Source organism: Nansenia antarctica (assembly GCF_963989245.1).
Source record: "Nansenia antarctica genome assembly, chromosome: 3".
NCBI classification, from domain to species: Eukaryota; Metazoa; Chordata; class Actinopteri; order Argentiniformes; family Microstomatidae; genus Nansenia; species Nansenia antarctica.
In genome coordinates this window covers 19,591,809-19,606,537 of record NC_137688.1, presented here as the reverse complement: position 1 = coordinate 19,606,537, position 14,729 = coordinate 19,591,809, and the positions used below count along the sequence as shown (strand labels likewise).

Here is a 14,729-nt window from a genome sequence, read left to right as displayed (position 1 = left end):
GGCGGGGGGCCGTGCCCTTAACCCTTTCAACCTTTTTTTCTCGTTGGGGGTTAGGAAACTAGCCCCTCCCATCGCTGACGACTGCCAAAGGCGGGGCTGGGGTGTTGATTGATGGGTTATCGTCGAATAAAAGTGTCAAGAGCAGGGAGCGTCGTACCGCCAGTGGCCAATAAAATACTGCTATGTTTGGGCATAGTCTGAGCCAGTATTAATACCCCAGGAACCCTTTCATCATCGCCTTACGCCGAGGGTAAGGGGTGTGCACAGTCGGAAATTTACGTTTGCTTAAAGCTTTTTGATTGAAAGTTCATACTGACACTATATCACTTTTTATTTTCTGAAACCTATATATTTTTTTAACACAACTACAATCGCTCGGATACTTTCCCACTGCAACCGCGTCAACGTTCATATTTTCGAAAAGGTAAGTGCTCTCATTATTTTTCGTGATTTAAAACTGTTATATAGGCTAATGTTAAACCCATAGACCTAAGGTAAATGAAGTTGTTCCATGTCTTCCAATGATATTGAGCATTTAGCTTGATCGCGTACCCCACATGCTATTTGCCTTTTTTTTTTTGCCAATGTCTGCGGTATTACAGCCTAGGTTACTAAACAAATTATGTGTTTTTAGTTGCAAATATATATCTACGTTATATTATAGAAACATGTGTTAAAGAAAGGGTATATGTGTTACTTCTGGATACTTTGTAGTTTTTGTTTGTTAAGAAAACAACGGTTTGTAAAACTCCATTGGCCTCTATGGCAGAGAACATGTCCAGACATGACGCAGCCTCACGCTGGCTATGTAATGACGCACGGGGCCTAGTCCCTCACTCTAGTCAGGGCTGAAAAGTTCGTTTATTCTAACAGGCTAATTCTGGTAAATATAAACCGAAAACAAATGATTTCCATTTGGAATTAAGTATATAACCGTATAGGTTAGTATATTAGATTGTCATCCACATTGTAGACATGTCCAGACAAGTTGTTGCCACTCGTTCATTGATACCAGTTCAATCCAGTTATATGACAACTCTAGTTATCATGGTTGGAGGATTATGGTAGGAGTCGGGAATTGGACAGCAATGTTGATGCGCAGAGTAGGGCATACATGTTCCCAATACATCTGATTTAATAACTTTTTGACCTTCAAGTGAAGTCCCCAATTAAACTTCCTGCGTATTAGATATAAAGTCAATGATGTATTCTTTCCTTCCCCCTCCACAGATGATTGACACAGTGACAGGACCGGGGGCTTTGCCCTTTGGAGTTCAGCTGAAGGCTTTGATGGACAAGGAGTCCCGGTACCAGCCCAAACTGAGCGGCCTGAGGCTCATCGAGGGGGCCAATGACAACGGGCTGAGGATGACTGTACGCCTGCGTGAGTTTGAGGTGAAAGACCTTCTCTCTCTGACCAGGTTCTTTGGCTTCAGTGCAGAGACTTTCTCCCTCGCTGTCAGCATACTGGACCGCTTCCTCGCTGTGATGAAGGTAAGGCCTGCACCTGTTAATTTGATTAGATAATAACATTAAGATATTTTCATGAATGTTCATTTAGGTGAATAAGGCAACAAAAATATGCAAGAGTTTCGTACATAAAACCATCAACCAACTAAACTTACATCACTCCTTTCTTTTGACAAAATCTCCAGATTCAACCAAAGCACCTGTCTTGCGTAGGGCTGTGCTGTTTCTACATCGCCGTGAAGTCCTCAGAGGAAGAGAAGAACGTCCCCATGGCCAACGACCTGATCCGCATCAGCCAGAACCGCTTCACCGTGTCGGACATGATGAGGATGGAGAAGATCATCCTGGAGAAGCTGTACTGGAAGGTGAAGGCTCCCACCGCCCTTCACTTCCTCCGGCTCCTCCACAGTCACATCCAGGAGAACATGGATACAGAGGGGTAAGAGGGACACCACAACACAAACTAGACCGTTCCATCAACGTCGCTAAAGGAAAGTCTAGGTAATAAGACTTATTATTATATAAGTCTCATATAAGTATGAGACTTATTATAGAATACAGGCTTATTTTGACAAGCCTCGTGAGACTTATCAAAAAGAAACCTGTATTTTCCTTAAGCGATGTTGATGGAATACTTTTTTTGTATTGATTAGTAGATTGATACCGTGGAAATGGAGGGTTAGACAAGCATAGTTATTGAGACAATAATAAACACCCTATTATTTTATCTCCTTAGCAAGAAGATCCTGAGCATTGAGAGACTCGAGGCTCAGCTGAAAGCCTGCCACTGTTCCTTCGTTTTCTCCAAAGTGAAGGTAGGCTACAGAGTGAATTAATTTAGCAACCTTCCTGGTAAACATAGTGCAGCATTTGTTATGCTATGACGTCATGGATTCAGGCCTGTTTGATAGAGTGGTGGTGGGGGGAGGGAAGATGAGGATTGGACAGTTAAATTACAATTCACGGACACGTAGACAAAAAAAAAAAACTAAAGCTAACGTTTGTCTCTGTCTCTCCAGCCCTCTCTACTCGCCCTGGCGTTGTTGGCACTGGAGATCCTGGAGCAGCATGACCACGATTACGTCGACGAGCTGACCGAAGCACTTCAGAGTCTCCAACAGCTTCTGAGTGTGAGTGTCCGTCCAGTGTCATATCACTCCTGTGTACGTCTCTGTGGTAGTGTCATTTCACTCCTGTGTACGTGTCTGTGGTAGTGTCATTTCACTCCCATGTATGTGTTTGTGGTAACTAGATACTCAACAGGAGTGAAGTGTTCTAAGCTGTCAGCTGTGGGGTGGAGCTTTGCTCTCCATGGGCTCCCGAGGCCATTGCGCAACCGGTTGCCTAATGCAAGGGTTCAGGGAAAATGTAGACGAAGTTAATCATTAATCAAGACACCTGAGACGTTGGGTTTAATCTCTGGGAACGCTCACAGGATTGTTTTGATGGAGTGCTCAGTCTTAAGAGTGTCAACTACATTTAAAATAGATTTGAAATAATATGCTCTTTTGATGTGATGCCAATGTTGAATGATAATTATGACTGTTTTCTGCTTGTTCAGATCAGAGATGGGGACCTGGTCTGTGTCAGGGAGCTGGCTGCCAAGTGCCTGATTGAGTATTCTACAACCAAATGCTCCAAGCCCAATCGTCAGAAGCTCCGCTGGATCATCTCTGGAAGGACGGCACGGCAGTTAAAACACAGCTATTACAAGATCGCCCACCTTCCCACAATTCCAGAGTCTGTTTGCTAAAACATGGGGGTGGGTGACCACATGCCAAAGGAGAAGTAGACCACCTCTTCCCCCCTGAGAAATAACATGTTTGTTTTTCTTTTGCTTGCTGTGACCATCTGTTCATATGGCCACCCACCTCTACCACCATGCATTTCCTTACAGAACAGCATTATTGATGATGCCGTTCTTTAAGGAGAGCCGAAAGCTTTTTGTTTGTTTTATCCTATTGTTTTTTGTGTGTTGGTACTTTGAATAAGCTCACTATTTATTACATCTGCTTCGTTGGCTCGGTGTCATTTTCCAGTCAAAAGTGGGTTTATCTGCTGCCTAGTGAAGGTTGTCCTTCCTGGTTGAAGTGTACAGTATGTTCTTATTAGAATCGGTGCCATGATACTCTGGTATTCTCTGGTGCTGGTTGCTGGTTTTAAGCAATGAAGTATAGAACCACCTAGGTCCTCAGTCCACTATGTGGAAGAGGAGGGAGAAGGGTTTTGTGAATTGACAAAAAAATGGAACCAAGTAATCGGGCCCAAAACCCTTAACTCCCACCCTAGGTCGCTGAACTGTCCTAAATGCACACTCACTACCCAAGGTGATGACAACTTTTTCTTTTCTTTTTTTGATACTGTGAGGGTGTTGTGGTTTCCTCAGTGATGTGATGAAACTAGTGATCCTGATCATGTATGGTTTTAGCTTGCAGGATAGCAATGCTCTTTGAGCTGAAACATTAATGTATTTACTAACAACGGTTACAGATGGGTTTCCCTATTGCAAATTGACTACTTTCTAGAATGTTTAACCTTAGAACAAGCACCCCCAATGAATAGACTGTTTAACACTAATATTCACACTGAAGTCACTGATATGTACGGAGTAGATGTAAGCCATATGGTTTTGCATTTTAGTGTTTTGACTAGTGCTGAGACTCTTGTCCCCACCATTGATTTGATAAATAAACTATTTGTTGTTTTAAACTTGAAATAAAGTTTGGACATAAATTAACTATCTGGTTAACCTACGTACGTGGACCTTTCAATAAAATGCTATTGAAAAGCTTTCTCTGGGTTGCCTTCAATGTTTTACTGCACATACATCAACACAACTTTCAAAGGTTTATTATAATTTCACAAAAACATTCCATACTACCACCTATCAGAATTATGGCTATGCATTCTATAATGAAAATAAAGGCGTGGCAAAATAAAACCATAACAACACAGGGCATAAAGAAAAGGCAGGTTGTAAGCTTGTATGTTATGGCTTTCAGTTGACAACCAAGCCTAGTTATGCTTTGAGAAGGTTCCAGGACATTTCAATCGTCCTTGTACCAGCAGCAAGCGGTGCTGCTTAGAGCAGCGGGTGAACTCCCGGTTCATTGAGTTTACGGTTAAAAGCATATCTTCTCGGGGTGTCAGCGCGGTGGTTAAGGGCTCAAAATTACCGTATACCGATGGTGAAGTTAGCAAAGGAGTATTGTGATTGTACCACCTTCATAGCCGGTGTTATTCACGGGCAAAGACGGTGCCCGGAGGCACCCTTTGCGGGTTAATAACTGATTTACCGTGGGTTAGGATAACAATTCAAACGTGTCCGGATAGGGGAGAGGACAGGGAATCCAAAACCATTTGAATGGTGTCGATACTACACTCCTATCACGGTCGACACAGCGCGGAGCGAATTCCCGGGTAGAACTATTCTCTCGCCCCGCTGTCAAAGGGAGTTTCAGGGAGTACAGCACAGTGTTTTATGTGTATAGTATAGTATAGTGGATAGTGTACATAGCCTTTATTTATGTAAACCAGCTCCTTTCCCTTTATGTATTTTTTTTTTCCTAGCACCAGGGGAGCCCCCCCTCCCAAATTTTGTTGTTTGGTACCTGTACTATATCAATGACAATAAAGACCATTCATTCATTCTCATCCAGGGTGTTTTTAATCCTTGGCCTTGGGTCAGCCGGAACAGTGTCCTTGAGGTTTGGTCTAGCACAAAGCAAGTCTCTCTTGATTTTAAACACCTCTGTTCATGTCACTTCTGTAAGTTGGAGAAGTCTGGCCCACCACCCGCAAAATTCCCAGAGATCTCTGCACCGCTGAAGTCAAACCCAGGATTCTGTTTGTGAGGGAGAAACAGCATAATTGATTACAACAATAATACAACATTTCAATGCCTATATTTTTTTAAATGCAGGTGCATCTCAAAACATGTTAATATCGTGGAAAAGTTCAATCTTTTCCATAATTTCTTTCAAATAGTGAAACTTTCATATATTCTAGATTCATTACACAAAGTGAAGGAACTTTTTTTAATGTTGATGATTACGGCTTACAGCGTATCTCAAAATATTGGAGTATTACATAAGTCAAAAAAAGGATTTATAATACAGAAATGTCAACCTTCTGAAAAATGTTCATTTATGCATTCAATACATGGTTGGGGCTCCTTTTGCACGAATTACTGCATCAATGCAGTGTAGCATGGAGGCAATCAGCCTGTGGCAAATGTTGCATTTCATTTGGAAATCAAGGTCCCAGAGTCTGGAGGAAGAATGGAGAGGCACAGAATCCAAGTTGCTTGAAGTCCAGTGTGAAGTTTCCACAGACTGATGATTTGGGGTGCCATGTCATCTGCTGGTGTTGGTCCACTGTGTTTTGTCAACGCAGCTATCTACCAGGAGATCTTAGAGCATGTCATGCTTCCGTCTGCTGACAAGCTTTATGGAGATGCTGATTTCATTTTCCAGCAGGACTTGGCACCTGCCCACAGTGCCAAAGCTACTAGTAACTGGCTTAATTACCATGGCATTACTGTGCTTGATTGGCCAGCCAACTCGCCTGACCTGAACCCCATAGAGAATATGTGGGGTATTGGGGTAAGATGAGAGACACCAGACCCAACAATGCAGACGAGCTGAAGGCTGCTATCAAAGCAACCCGGGCTTCCATAACACCTCAGCAGTGCCACAGACTGATTGCCTCCATGCCGCGCCGCATTGATGCAGTAATTCGTGCAAAAGGAGCCCTGACCAAGTATTGAGTACCGGTACATCAATTAACATACTTTTCAGAAGCTCAACATTTCTGTATTATAAATCCCTTTTTTGATTGGTCTTATGTAAAATTCTAATATGTTCATGAGCTGTAAGCCGTAATCATCAACATTCAAACAACAAATGCTTTAAATATTTCACATTATGTGTAATGAAAATGTCGCTTTTTGAATTAAATTACGGAAAATAACGAACTTTTCCACAATAGTCTATTTTTTTTTTAGATGCACCTGTATGTTACTTTCATACTCAGGTGACCCTTAAGTCACAAGAGCAAAACTGTCTCATTGACAATTATCTCTGAAATGCAAAGATGAAAGCAGGGAGGATCTTTGAAAATCCACCAGGGGATATCATATGCCATCACCCGTTTAGGCAATGAGTTTCCTGAAAGCTTCCACACTGCTCCTTCAGTTCATTACCTAACGGTCTTTAAAGGACCTTTGTGCTTCAAATCTTTCCAGCGACACTTCACCTCTGTGTAGATGATAAGAGCTGAGGAATTACAGACGGGACGCCACTTTTAACCAATCATCCTACTACCTACCTCTCTATGGAACCTCTCCAGCGTCAGCTTCCTCTGCATCTGGTCCTGCACCCATGCATCTGCACAGTACTCTCCCTCCAGCAGGGACACCCAGCAGTTCCCTGCTTCCCTGTTGGTCTTCATCAGGATGATGCGGATCAGACACTTGTCCTCTGGAAGACGTGTAGAGGGGGAAAGGACTTAATCTATCGAAAGATCATGAGGCATGAACATCCATTATGTTGTTTGAATGAACAAGCAATCAACACTAACAACCCACCCAAAGTCCACGTTCCTTCATCAGAAACAGTTGTGCCAAATAACTTCCCCTGGAAACACAAGAAAAAGGATTGTAAAGGAAGGACAACATACATTTGCATTCACGCCCTCTTATCTTTAACAGCAACAGTATGTAGCGTTTGTCAATCTGAGTAACTCATTTTTATAACTTATAAAAAATGTACTTGGAACTGCCGTTGATTGCTAGGTTTGTTTTGACAGTTAGCATAGCTAACTAGCCAGCTAGATGCATACCTTGATCATTTCTTGTCCTCTGACATGAAGTTCGATATATTTGCTGGTGAGATTACATTTGACTTCTTTGCCAGACGTCCCATGTGGTACATTGACCTCGACAAAGACCTCCTCCATCGTCTGGTACCAGACCCCCCAGGGTGTTGGACATGGGATGACACCACTCCTCTCCTCGAAGTGGACTGACATTCTCTCCTCTCACGCCTGCTCCGATCCAGTGACGATACTGATAGCTAGTTCTAGATAACTAACGAACGAACTAACTAGTTAGAAACTCAGTGAAATTATGATTTCATCCTCTTCGTCTGTAGCACAATACGATAGAAACCATATTAGCTAACTAACTCTCTGAATAAGTTCATTCAAAAACATTCAGAAAGATATGCCTTGATATGCTCAGCTTCGCCCTGTCGTTGGGATACTTATTTGATGGTGGTTTCTTGGTGGTTCTAAAGTGAATGGCAGCACACAGCGCCACCTGCTGAACGGAAGCAGGAAGCACAACGTCAGGAATCGTCAAGCACAACGTCAGGATCCAGCACATCCCTGGAAACTAAATCGAGTTACATTGTTACAAATATTCCATCGATTTAAACGGAGGAGATGTTATTTAACCTCTGAATGATCATAGCCTCTCATGGGTCCGGTTACTTCAAATTGTTACATCATTTCCCTGCTTTTGTGTAATTGTCACTCTTTCCTCAACAAGTGTCTAAACATAGACTAACATGGTGGATTTCTACTAATCTCCTAATTCGATTACTCTCCAAATCCTCATGCTAAAAAGTCACTCAGTTTAGAGTCAGGTAGGACAGAGAAAGGCGTCATTAACGCAATGCAATGTTTATTTCAATTGTAATATCAAACATGAGTGAATGAAATAGTTGATAGGGAAAGGATACACTTGCTAACTGCCAAGGATGGATCTTCTGACTCTCTTTTTAGTCTTCTTGACCTGGTGGGTAATCTTTTTAATATGTATTATTTACATTTTTGTCAGTGATTTTCACTTTAGAGCATTTATGTATATCTTTATGTCATATCAATAAAGAAGTCTATTTATTCATTTTTCTTTTCAGTGTTGGGAATGTGTATGGAAACGCAGATAACATTACTCTGATTTTGGATCGGCTACTCGACGGCTATGACAACAGGTTGCGACCTGGATCTGGAGGTGCCATTACATTCTATGTTATAATAGGCGATTAGCATTGAATGAGTAATTGTATCATAATTACATTGGATAGACCAACACATTTTTTCCTTCCTAATCAAGTAGTTACTATGTTTAATTATAGTTTAATTATTTTAATTATCTGTTTAGGAAGGACAATTCATATTGTAGGCCTACCAGAGCAACCATTCCCCATAGGAATCCAAGTTCAGGCTATTGTAGATTCCATAGTGGCTTTCTATCTGTGTTTCTGTAAAAGTGAATTAACTGATAAATGTAGAACAATGCAGACGTCAGCTATTTGTACACGTGTGTGTATCCCCAGGTCATATCACAGAAGTGAAAACAGATATCTTTGTCACTAGCTTTGGACCCGTTTCAGATGTTGAAATGGTAAGGTGCTGAACATACTCAGATGCAAACACAATATCATGCCTCTGTTTATAGACAGCATATTATGTGTACAGTTCATTAATTAGCTATGGGTGATGGCTGAGCTTCAATACCCACCGCTGCCTTATGGGCAAACTGCCATTAGACCATTCTAATGCGATTAAATCAGTTTGACAACACTGTAAACAGTTTCATTTAGTCTCTAAATCAATATGGCATTGTGTCCAACAAGCTGAATGCCAGAGTGAATTAATTATTGATTGTCTACAGTGAGTCAGTGACATCATCAAATCTATCATGTCATGGTGGTTTGGATTCCTTTGGTCTGGATACTAGATCTAGATCCTTCCAGCTGATCTGTATTTTCTGGTGTATATTTCCACCTCAGGAGTACACAATGGATATGTTCTTCCGCCAAATGTGGGTGGACGAGAGGCTGAAGTTCGAGGGCGACACTGAGATCCTGCGTCTGAACAACAAGATGGTGGATAAGATCTGGACGCCTGACACTTTCTTTCGGAACTCCAGGAAATCCATCGCTCACAACATGACCACACCAAACAAGCTCTTCCGCATCATGCAGAACGGGACGGTCCTCTACACTATGAAGTACAATACATTACCATACTGTCCTCTACAGTATGAAGTACAGCACATTACCATACTGTCCTTTACACTATGAAGTACAGTACATGACCATACTGTCCTCTATACGCTATTAATACATTATCATACTGTCCTCTACAGTATCAATACATTATCATACTGTCCTCTACAGTATCAATACATTATCATACTGTCCTCTACAGTATCAATACATGATCATACTGTCCTCTATAGTATCAATACATTATCATACTGTCCTCTACAGTATCAATACATTATCATACTGTCCTCTATAGTATAGTATCAATACATTATCATACTGTCCTGTCCTCTACAGTATCAATACATTATCATACTGTCCTGTCCTCTACAGTATCAATACATTATCATACTGTCCTCTACAGTATTAATACATTATCATACTGTCCACTACAGTATTAATACATTATCATACTGTCCTGTCCTCTACAGTATCAATACATTATCATACTGTCCTCTACAGTATTAATACATTATCATACTGTCCTGTCCTCTACAGTATCAATACATTATCATACTGTCCTCTACAGTATTAATACATTATCATACTGTCCTGTCCTCTACAGTATCAATACATTATCATACTGTCCTCTACAGTATTAATACATTCTCATACTGTCCACTACAGTATTAATACATTATCATACTGTCCTGTCCTCTACAGTATCAATACATTATCATACTGTCCTCTACAGTATTAATACATTATCATACTGTCCTGTCCTCTACAGTATCAATACATTATCATACTGTCCTGTCCTCTACAGTATCAATTACATTATCATACTGTCCTCTATAGTATTACTACATTATCATACTGTCCTCTATAGTATTACTACATTATCATCCTGTCCACTACAGTATTACTACATTACCATACTGTCCTCTACACTACAGTATTAATACATTATCATACTGTCCTCTACAGTATTAATACATTATCACTCTCCCCTCTACAGTATTACTACATTATCACACTGTCCTCTATAGTATTACTACATTATCATACTGTCCTCTATAGTATTACTACATTATCATCCTGTCCTCTATAGTATTACTACATTATCACACTGTCCTCTACAGTATTAATACATGATCATACTGTCCTCTACAGTATCAATACATTACCATACTGTCCTCTACAGTATCAATTACATTATCATCCTGTCCTCTACACTACAGTATTATCATACTAAGTGTAATAATAAGTCACAGTACAGTCATTGCTTTAGAGGATGGACACACCAACCAGAGAGTTCACTTTTTGGCAGTTGATAAGACTATGAAAAAAAACATTGTGACATTGGAAATCACAGTTCTACTGTATACTGTTGACAATCAACTTACATCTATCTATATTACTTCTTTATCAGACTGACAGTCGGTGCAGAGTGTCCGATGAATCTCATGGACTTCCCCATGGACGGGCATGTTTGTCCTCTCAAGTTTGGTAGCTGTAAGTATGGATTTTTTTTGCGGTTTGTGTGCGGTTTGCAGTTATTTTCTGCAGTTGTGAGTTATAATATATATATGTGTAATATATATGAATAATGTAAATGTATTCTGTTCATATATGCAGATGCATACACAAGCAGTGAGATCGTCTTCACCTGGAAGAAAGGCATGGCATCTGTTGACTGTCCAAAAGAGTCCATGAGTCTGCTACAGTACGATCTGGTAGGGCAGAGCTTGTCCAGTGAGATTTTCAGGTCTAACACAGGTAAGAGTTATTGTACATCATCCTATTCAAAACAACTGGCTCACTAAATAAGTTGTTTATGTTGTGAATATCTCATACTTGTGATAACGTTGAAATATAGCCATTGTATTCTTTGCTATTTTGGATGTTTTTACTGCTTGGAAAAATGTAATAATTCAGTGACCTAGTATGGTCTCTCCCAGAAAGCATATTTGTAATTTGCATATTTAAAATTCTATTATGAACTAATGAATCAGAAAGATGAGGGCAGACCAAAAATATGTCTTCCTGAATGTCTCTAATAGTGTCCATTACTGCCCCATAGTAGCTCAGTACAGTCGCTCGGTAAGAGTACAGATTTCTGTGAGCGGCCATCTAAGATGCTTAAGTGGTCAAGCCTAATTCGTGTGGTCGGCCTTAAAAAAAGAACTGTGAGGCTTAAAGCCTACTGAGCACCAACAGCAGTAGGAGGGAGGACCAGAGGGACTGGAGGGAGGGGAGCTTTTTACAGGCATCTAGAGCAGGGTTCCCCTGCTGAGGATCCAGCACATCCCTGGAACAGTGGGGAGAGGATGAGGCAGACTCCCAAAGATAGGGATATGGCCCAGTTAACACAGAGAGAGAGATTGTGTGTGTGTGTGTGTGTGTGTGTGTGTGTGTGTGTGTCACTGTGTGTGTGTGTGTGTATGTGTATGTTTAGACATTGTGTGCTTTCACTCCCTCTCCCTCTCCTCCTCCCCCCTTCTCCCCTACAACTATATCCTCTCTCTTTCTCTCTCTTTCTCTCTCTCTCTCTCTCTCTCTCTCTCTCTCTCTTTCTCTCTCTCTCTCTCTCTCTCTCTCTCTCTCTCTCTTTCTCTCTCTCTCTCTCTCCCTCTGTGATCTGCTGTCTCATGGTAGAGGACTATTCCAGTCCCGTGGGTAGTAAGATATCTCTATATTTCTCTAATCTGAGTATATCTCAACAGCTTTTCCATTTCAAGGGCGAACAAGGGCGTTCATTCTTGTTTCCCGTCATCCTCCCAGTACCACAGATGTGTTCTCTCTCAACGACACTCTCTCACCCCCTGTTTGTGTTTTAGGTCACTACTCTGTCAAGACCGTCAATTTTCATCTTCAAAGAAAGCTGGGCTACTACCTCATCCAAACATACATCCCCTTGATTATGGTTGTCGTGCTGTCGCAAGTTTGCTTCTGGATCAACAAGGAGTCGGTCCCGGCACGCACAGTGGCTGGTATAACAACCCTCTCTCTCTCTCTCTGCCTATCTCTCTCTCTCTCTCTCTCTCTTAGTTTCCTCTCTCTCTCTCTCTCTCTCTCTCTCTCTTAGTTTCCTCTCTCTCTCTCTCTGAGTTTGAATGGGTGCTCCTCAATACCCTTCACCAAATAATGATTTTGAGTACAGTAATATTAGCATGTTGAAGAACCAAGTCAAATCAAAGTTTATTTACCATATACACAGAATACAGACATACATGGTGCAAATGAAATGCTTAGTACAAGCTAGCTCCTCAACAATGCTAGACCAACTATGTAAAACATACAATGCTTTGAGTTCCCCCACGAAATTGCTTACAGGTGCCGTCAATAAGACCAGCCCAGTGATTTCTGTCTTGTGTAACCCATCGTGACGTTGGAATTATAAGGTTCTATCTCCATTTTTGTCAAAATTGAGTTTTTTTACATAATCTGATCCATTAGGTGTTTATTAATGCCTGTGTGGTGTTATTTTTTTAAATGTTGACATTTTTGAGTTAGTAATTCATAAAATACAAAGGTTCCATCTCACAAAACATAATGGAATGTAAAAACTTTGACGCTCAATATCTCTGAACTACCCTAAACGGAGATAGAACCGTATAATTCTAAGCTCACGCCATGTCAGTTGTCCTGAATGTAGAGCCGTGTTATTTGCTGATTTGGCATGATTTTAGTGTTTTTTGGACACAACCTCTGAAGTGTTTATAACGGGACAAGGAGAAATGTGCCTGTGTTTCATTTGTGCTTTTCATCATAACACATCAGGTGTATTCTTGGTGAAACAGAAACACGCTGAATCAAAGAGTCCATTACGTAATTGGACTCTCGTCCCCGTTCCGACAGGCATCACCACGGTGCTCACCATGACGACCCTGAGCATCAGTGCCCGCCAGTCCTTGCCCAAGGTCGCATACGCCACCGCCATGGACTGGTTCATCGCTGTGTGTTTCGCCTTTGTGGCCTCCGCGCTTATCGAGTTTGCAGCAGTGAACTACCTGGCCACCCTTCAGGCCAACCGTCTGAAGAAGGAGAAGGCCAAACTGAAAGCCAAACTAGAGGTCCTGGCTGAGGGCAGTGATGAGGAAGAAGATGATACCATGGTAAATTACCTTTAAACCTGAGAAAAATGTCTTTCAGCCAGATAGATAAGCTGATAGAAACCGTAATTGCTTTTGAAGGGGTCTTTGCACATAAAAAACAGTCTTTGAAATAATCCAAAATGTTCATACCAGAATAACGACACGTAAGCTGTATTAGAGCTGAGAGTCTGCTCTCACAGCGTTCGTTGTAGTGGATTCTGATGAAGAAACTCACTCAACGAACTGTCTCTCAACGCAATACTGCGTTCAGAGAAAGGCATCATGGGATGGAATGAGTGTTTTTAAGCAACTGCGAGCGTTCACTGTGTACCTCGCCGTTCAAGTACACTAAAACATGAAATAGTAATGCGTACAGTTGTCATGCTCTCAATTCTTTGAGGAGGTAGTATATGCTTTATGCTAATACTGTAAGCCACTGTGGCATCCCCTGGGATCTGTCTCACGTGTTGGGCTCATGGTTAGACGTTTTAAAAATAGCCTCGCTGTGAGAACAGAGCACTAGTAGTAACAGCGCTCCTCACTGCGTAATCTCCCACCTCCTATGGGCATTGGACACACTACCTGCTGTGCTCTATATGGGCAATTGCTCCCATGGGGTATACCTATTACCTCCAGCCTGAACATGATATACATGACTATACCCCATAGAGACATTAGACATCACTAGACACCAGTAGTCACAATCTGGTCTATTATAGATTACCAGGTGAGGCTGGCGAAGGTAGAAATCGGAGGATGCACTCATTGTAATGAATTGAATGGAATGGCGTGAGGTTGATAGCGTTCCTCATTCCATTCCGTACAAAACTACCCTCCTACCTTGCCGACCTCGTCGCCCTCCACACCCCCTCCCGTTGCCTCAGGTTTGATGACCAAACCACCCTCAAGATCACCAGGATGATGGGGGACCACCTGGGGTGATAGGGCCTTTTCAGCCTCAGCCCTGTCCCTCTGGCACGCCCTCCCCAACCACATCAGACAGGCCAACACCCTGCCAACATTTAAACAGGCCCTCAAAACCCACCTCTTCAAACTTGCCTTCACCAGTTGACCCTCTCGCCCTCCCCTTCCCATGTGTCCCCAGCACTACCTTAATTTGGCCCCTATACTTTCTTTTTTATTATTACTACTCGATCTTTTCAGTTTG

At 41.7% G+C, this 14,729-nt stretch overlaps 3 protein-coding genes across 3 annotated transcripts in view; 2 read left to right on the top strand and 1 right to left on the bottom strand.

The window, feature by feature from the left end:
- The first annotated feature begins 229 nt into the window (after positions 1-229).
- Positions 230-4,262, top strand: ccng1 (cyclin G1). The gene is made up of 6 exons (XM_080525282.1): positions 230-424; positions 1,231-1,494; positions 1,656-1,909; positions 2,207-2,285; positions 2,490-2,600; positions 3,032-4,262. Exons 2-6 carry the CDS (start codon positions 1,231-1,233, stop codon positions 3,221-3,223), a joined length of 900 nt encoding a protein of 299 aa, XP_080381408.1. The 5' UTR covers positions 230-424; the 3' UTR covers positions 3,224-4,262.
- A 41-nt stretch (positions 4,263-4,303) lies between these two features.
- nudcd2 (NudC domain containing 2) lies at positions 4,304-7,721 on the bottom strand. The gene is made up of 4 exons (XM_080527858.1): positions 7,312-7,721; positions 7,058-7,106; positions 6,799-6,950; positions 4,304-5,314 (listed from the first exon to the last, which is right to left on the bottom strand). The coding sequence occupies exons 1-4, from the start codon at positions 7,498-7,500 to the stop codon at positions 5,231-5,233; spliced, it is 474 nt and encodes a 157-aa protein (XP_080383984.1). The 5' UTR covers positions 7,501-7,721; the 3' UTR covers positions 4,304-5,230.
- A 510-nt stretch (positions 7,722-8,231) lies between these two features.
- Positions 8,232-14,729, top strand: part of gabra6a (gamma-aminobutyric acid type A receptor subunit alpha6a) — a gene marked incomplete at both ends in the record, with an annotated part of 7,700 nt that continues 1,202 nt past the window's right edge. Inside the window, 8 exons of the mRNA XM_080527040.1 lie at positions 8,232-8,269; positions 8,391-8,485; positions 8,811-8,878; positions 9,267-9,487; positions 10,897-10,979; positions 11,103-11,243; positions 12,305-12,457; positions 13,326-13,582. Coding sequence (XP_080383166.1) covers positions 8,232-8,269; positions 8,391-8,485; positions 8,811-8,878; positions 9,267-9,487; positions 10,897-10,979; positions 11,103-11,243; positions 12,305-12,457; positions 13,326-13,582 — 1,056 coding nt within the window. The remainder of the gene's footprint in view (positions 8,270-8,390; positions 8,486-8,810; positions 8,879-9,266; positions 9,488-10,896; positions 10,980-11,102; positions 11,244-12,304; positions 12,458-13,325; positions 13,583-14,729) is intronic.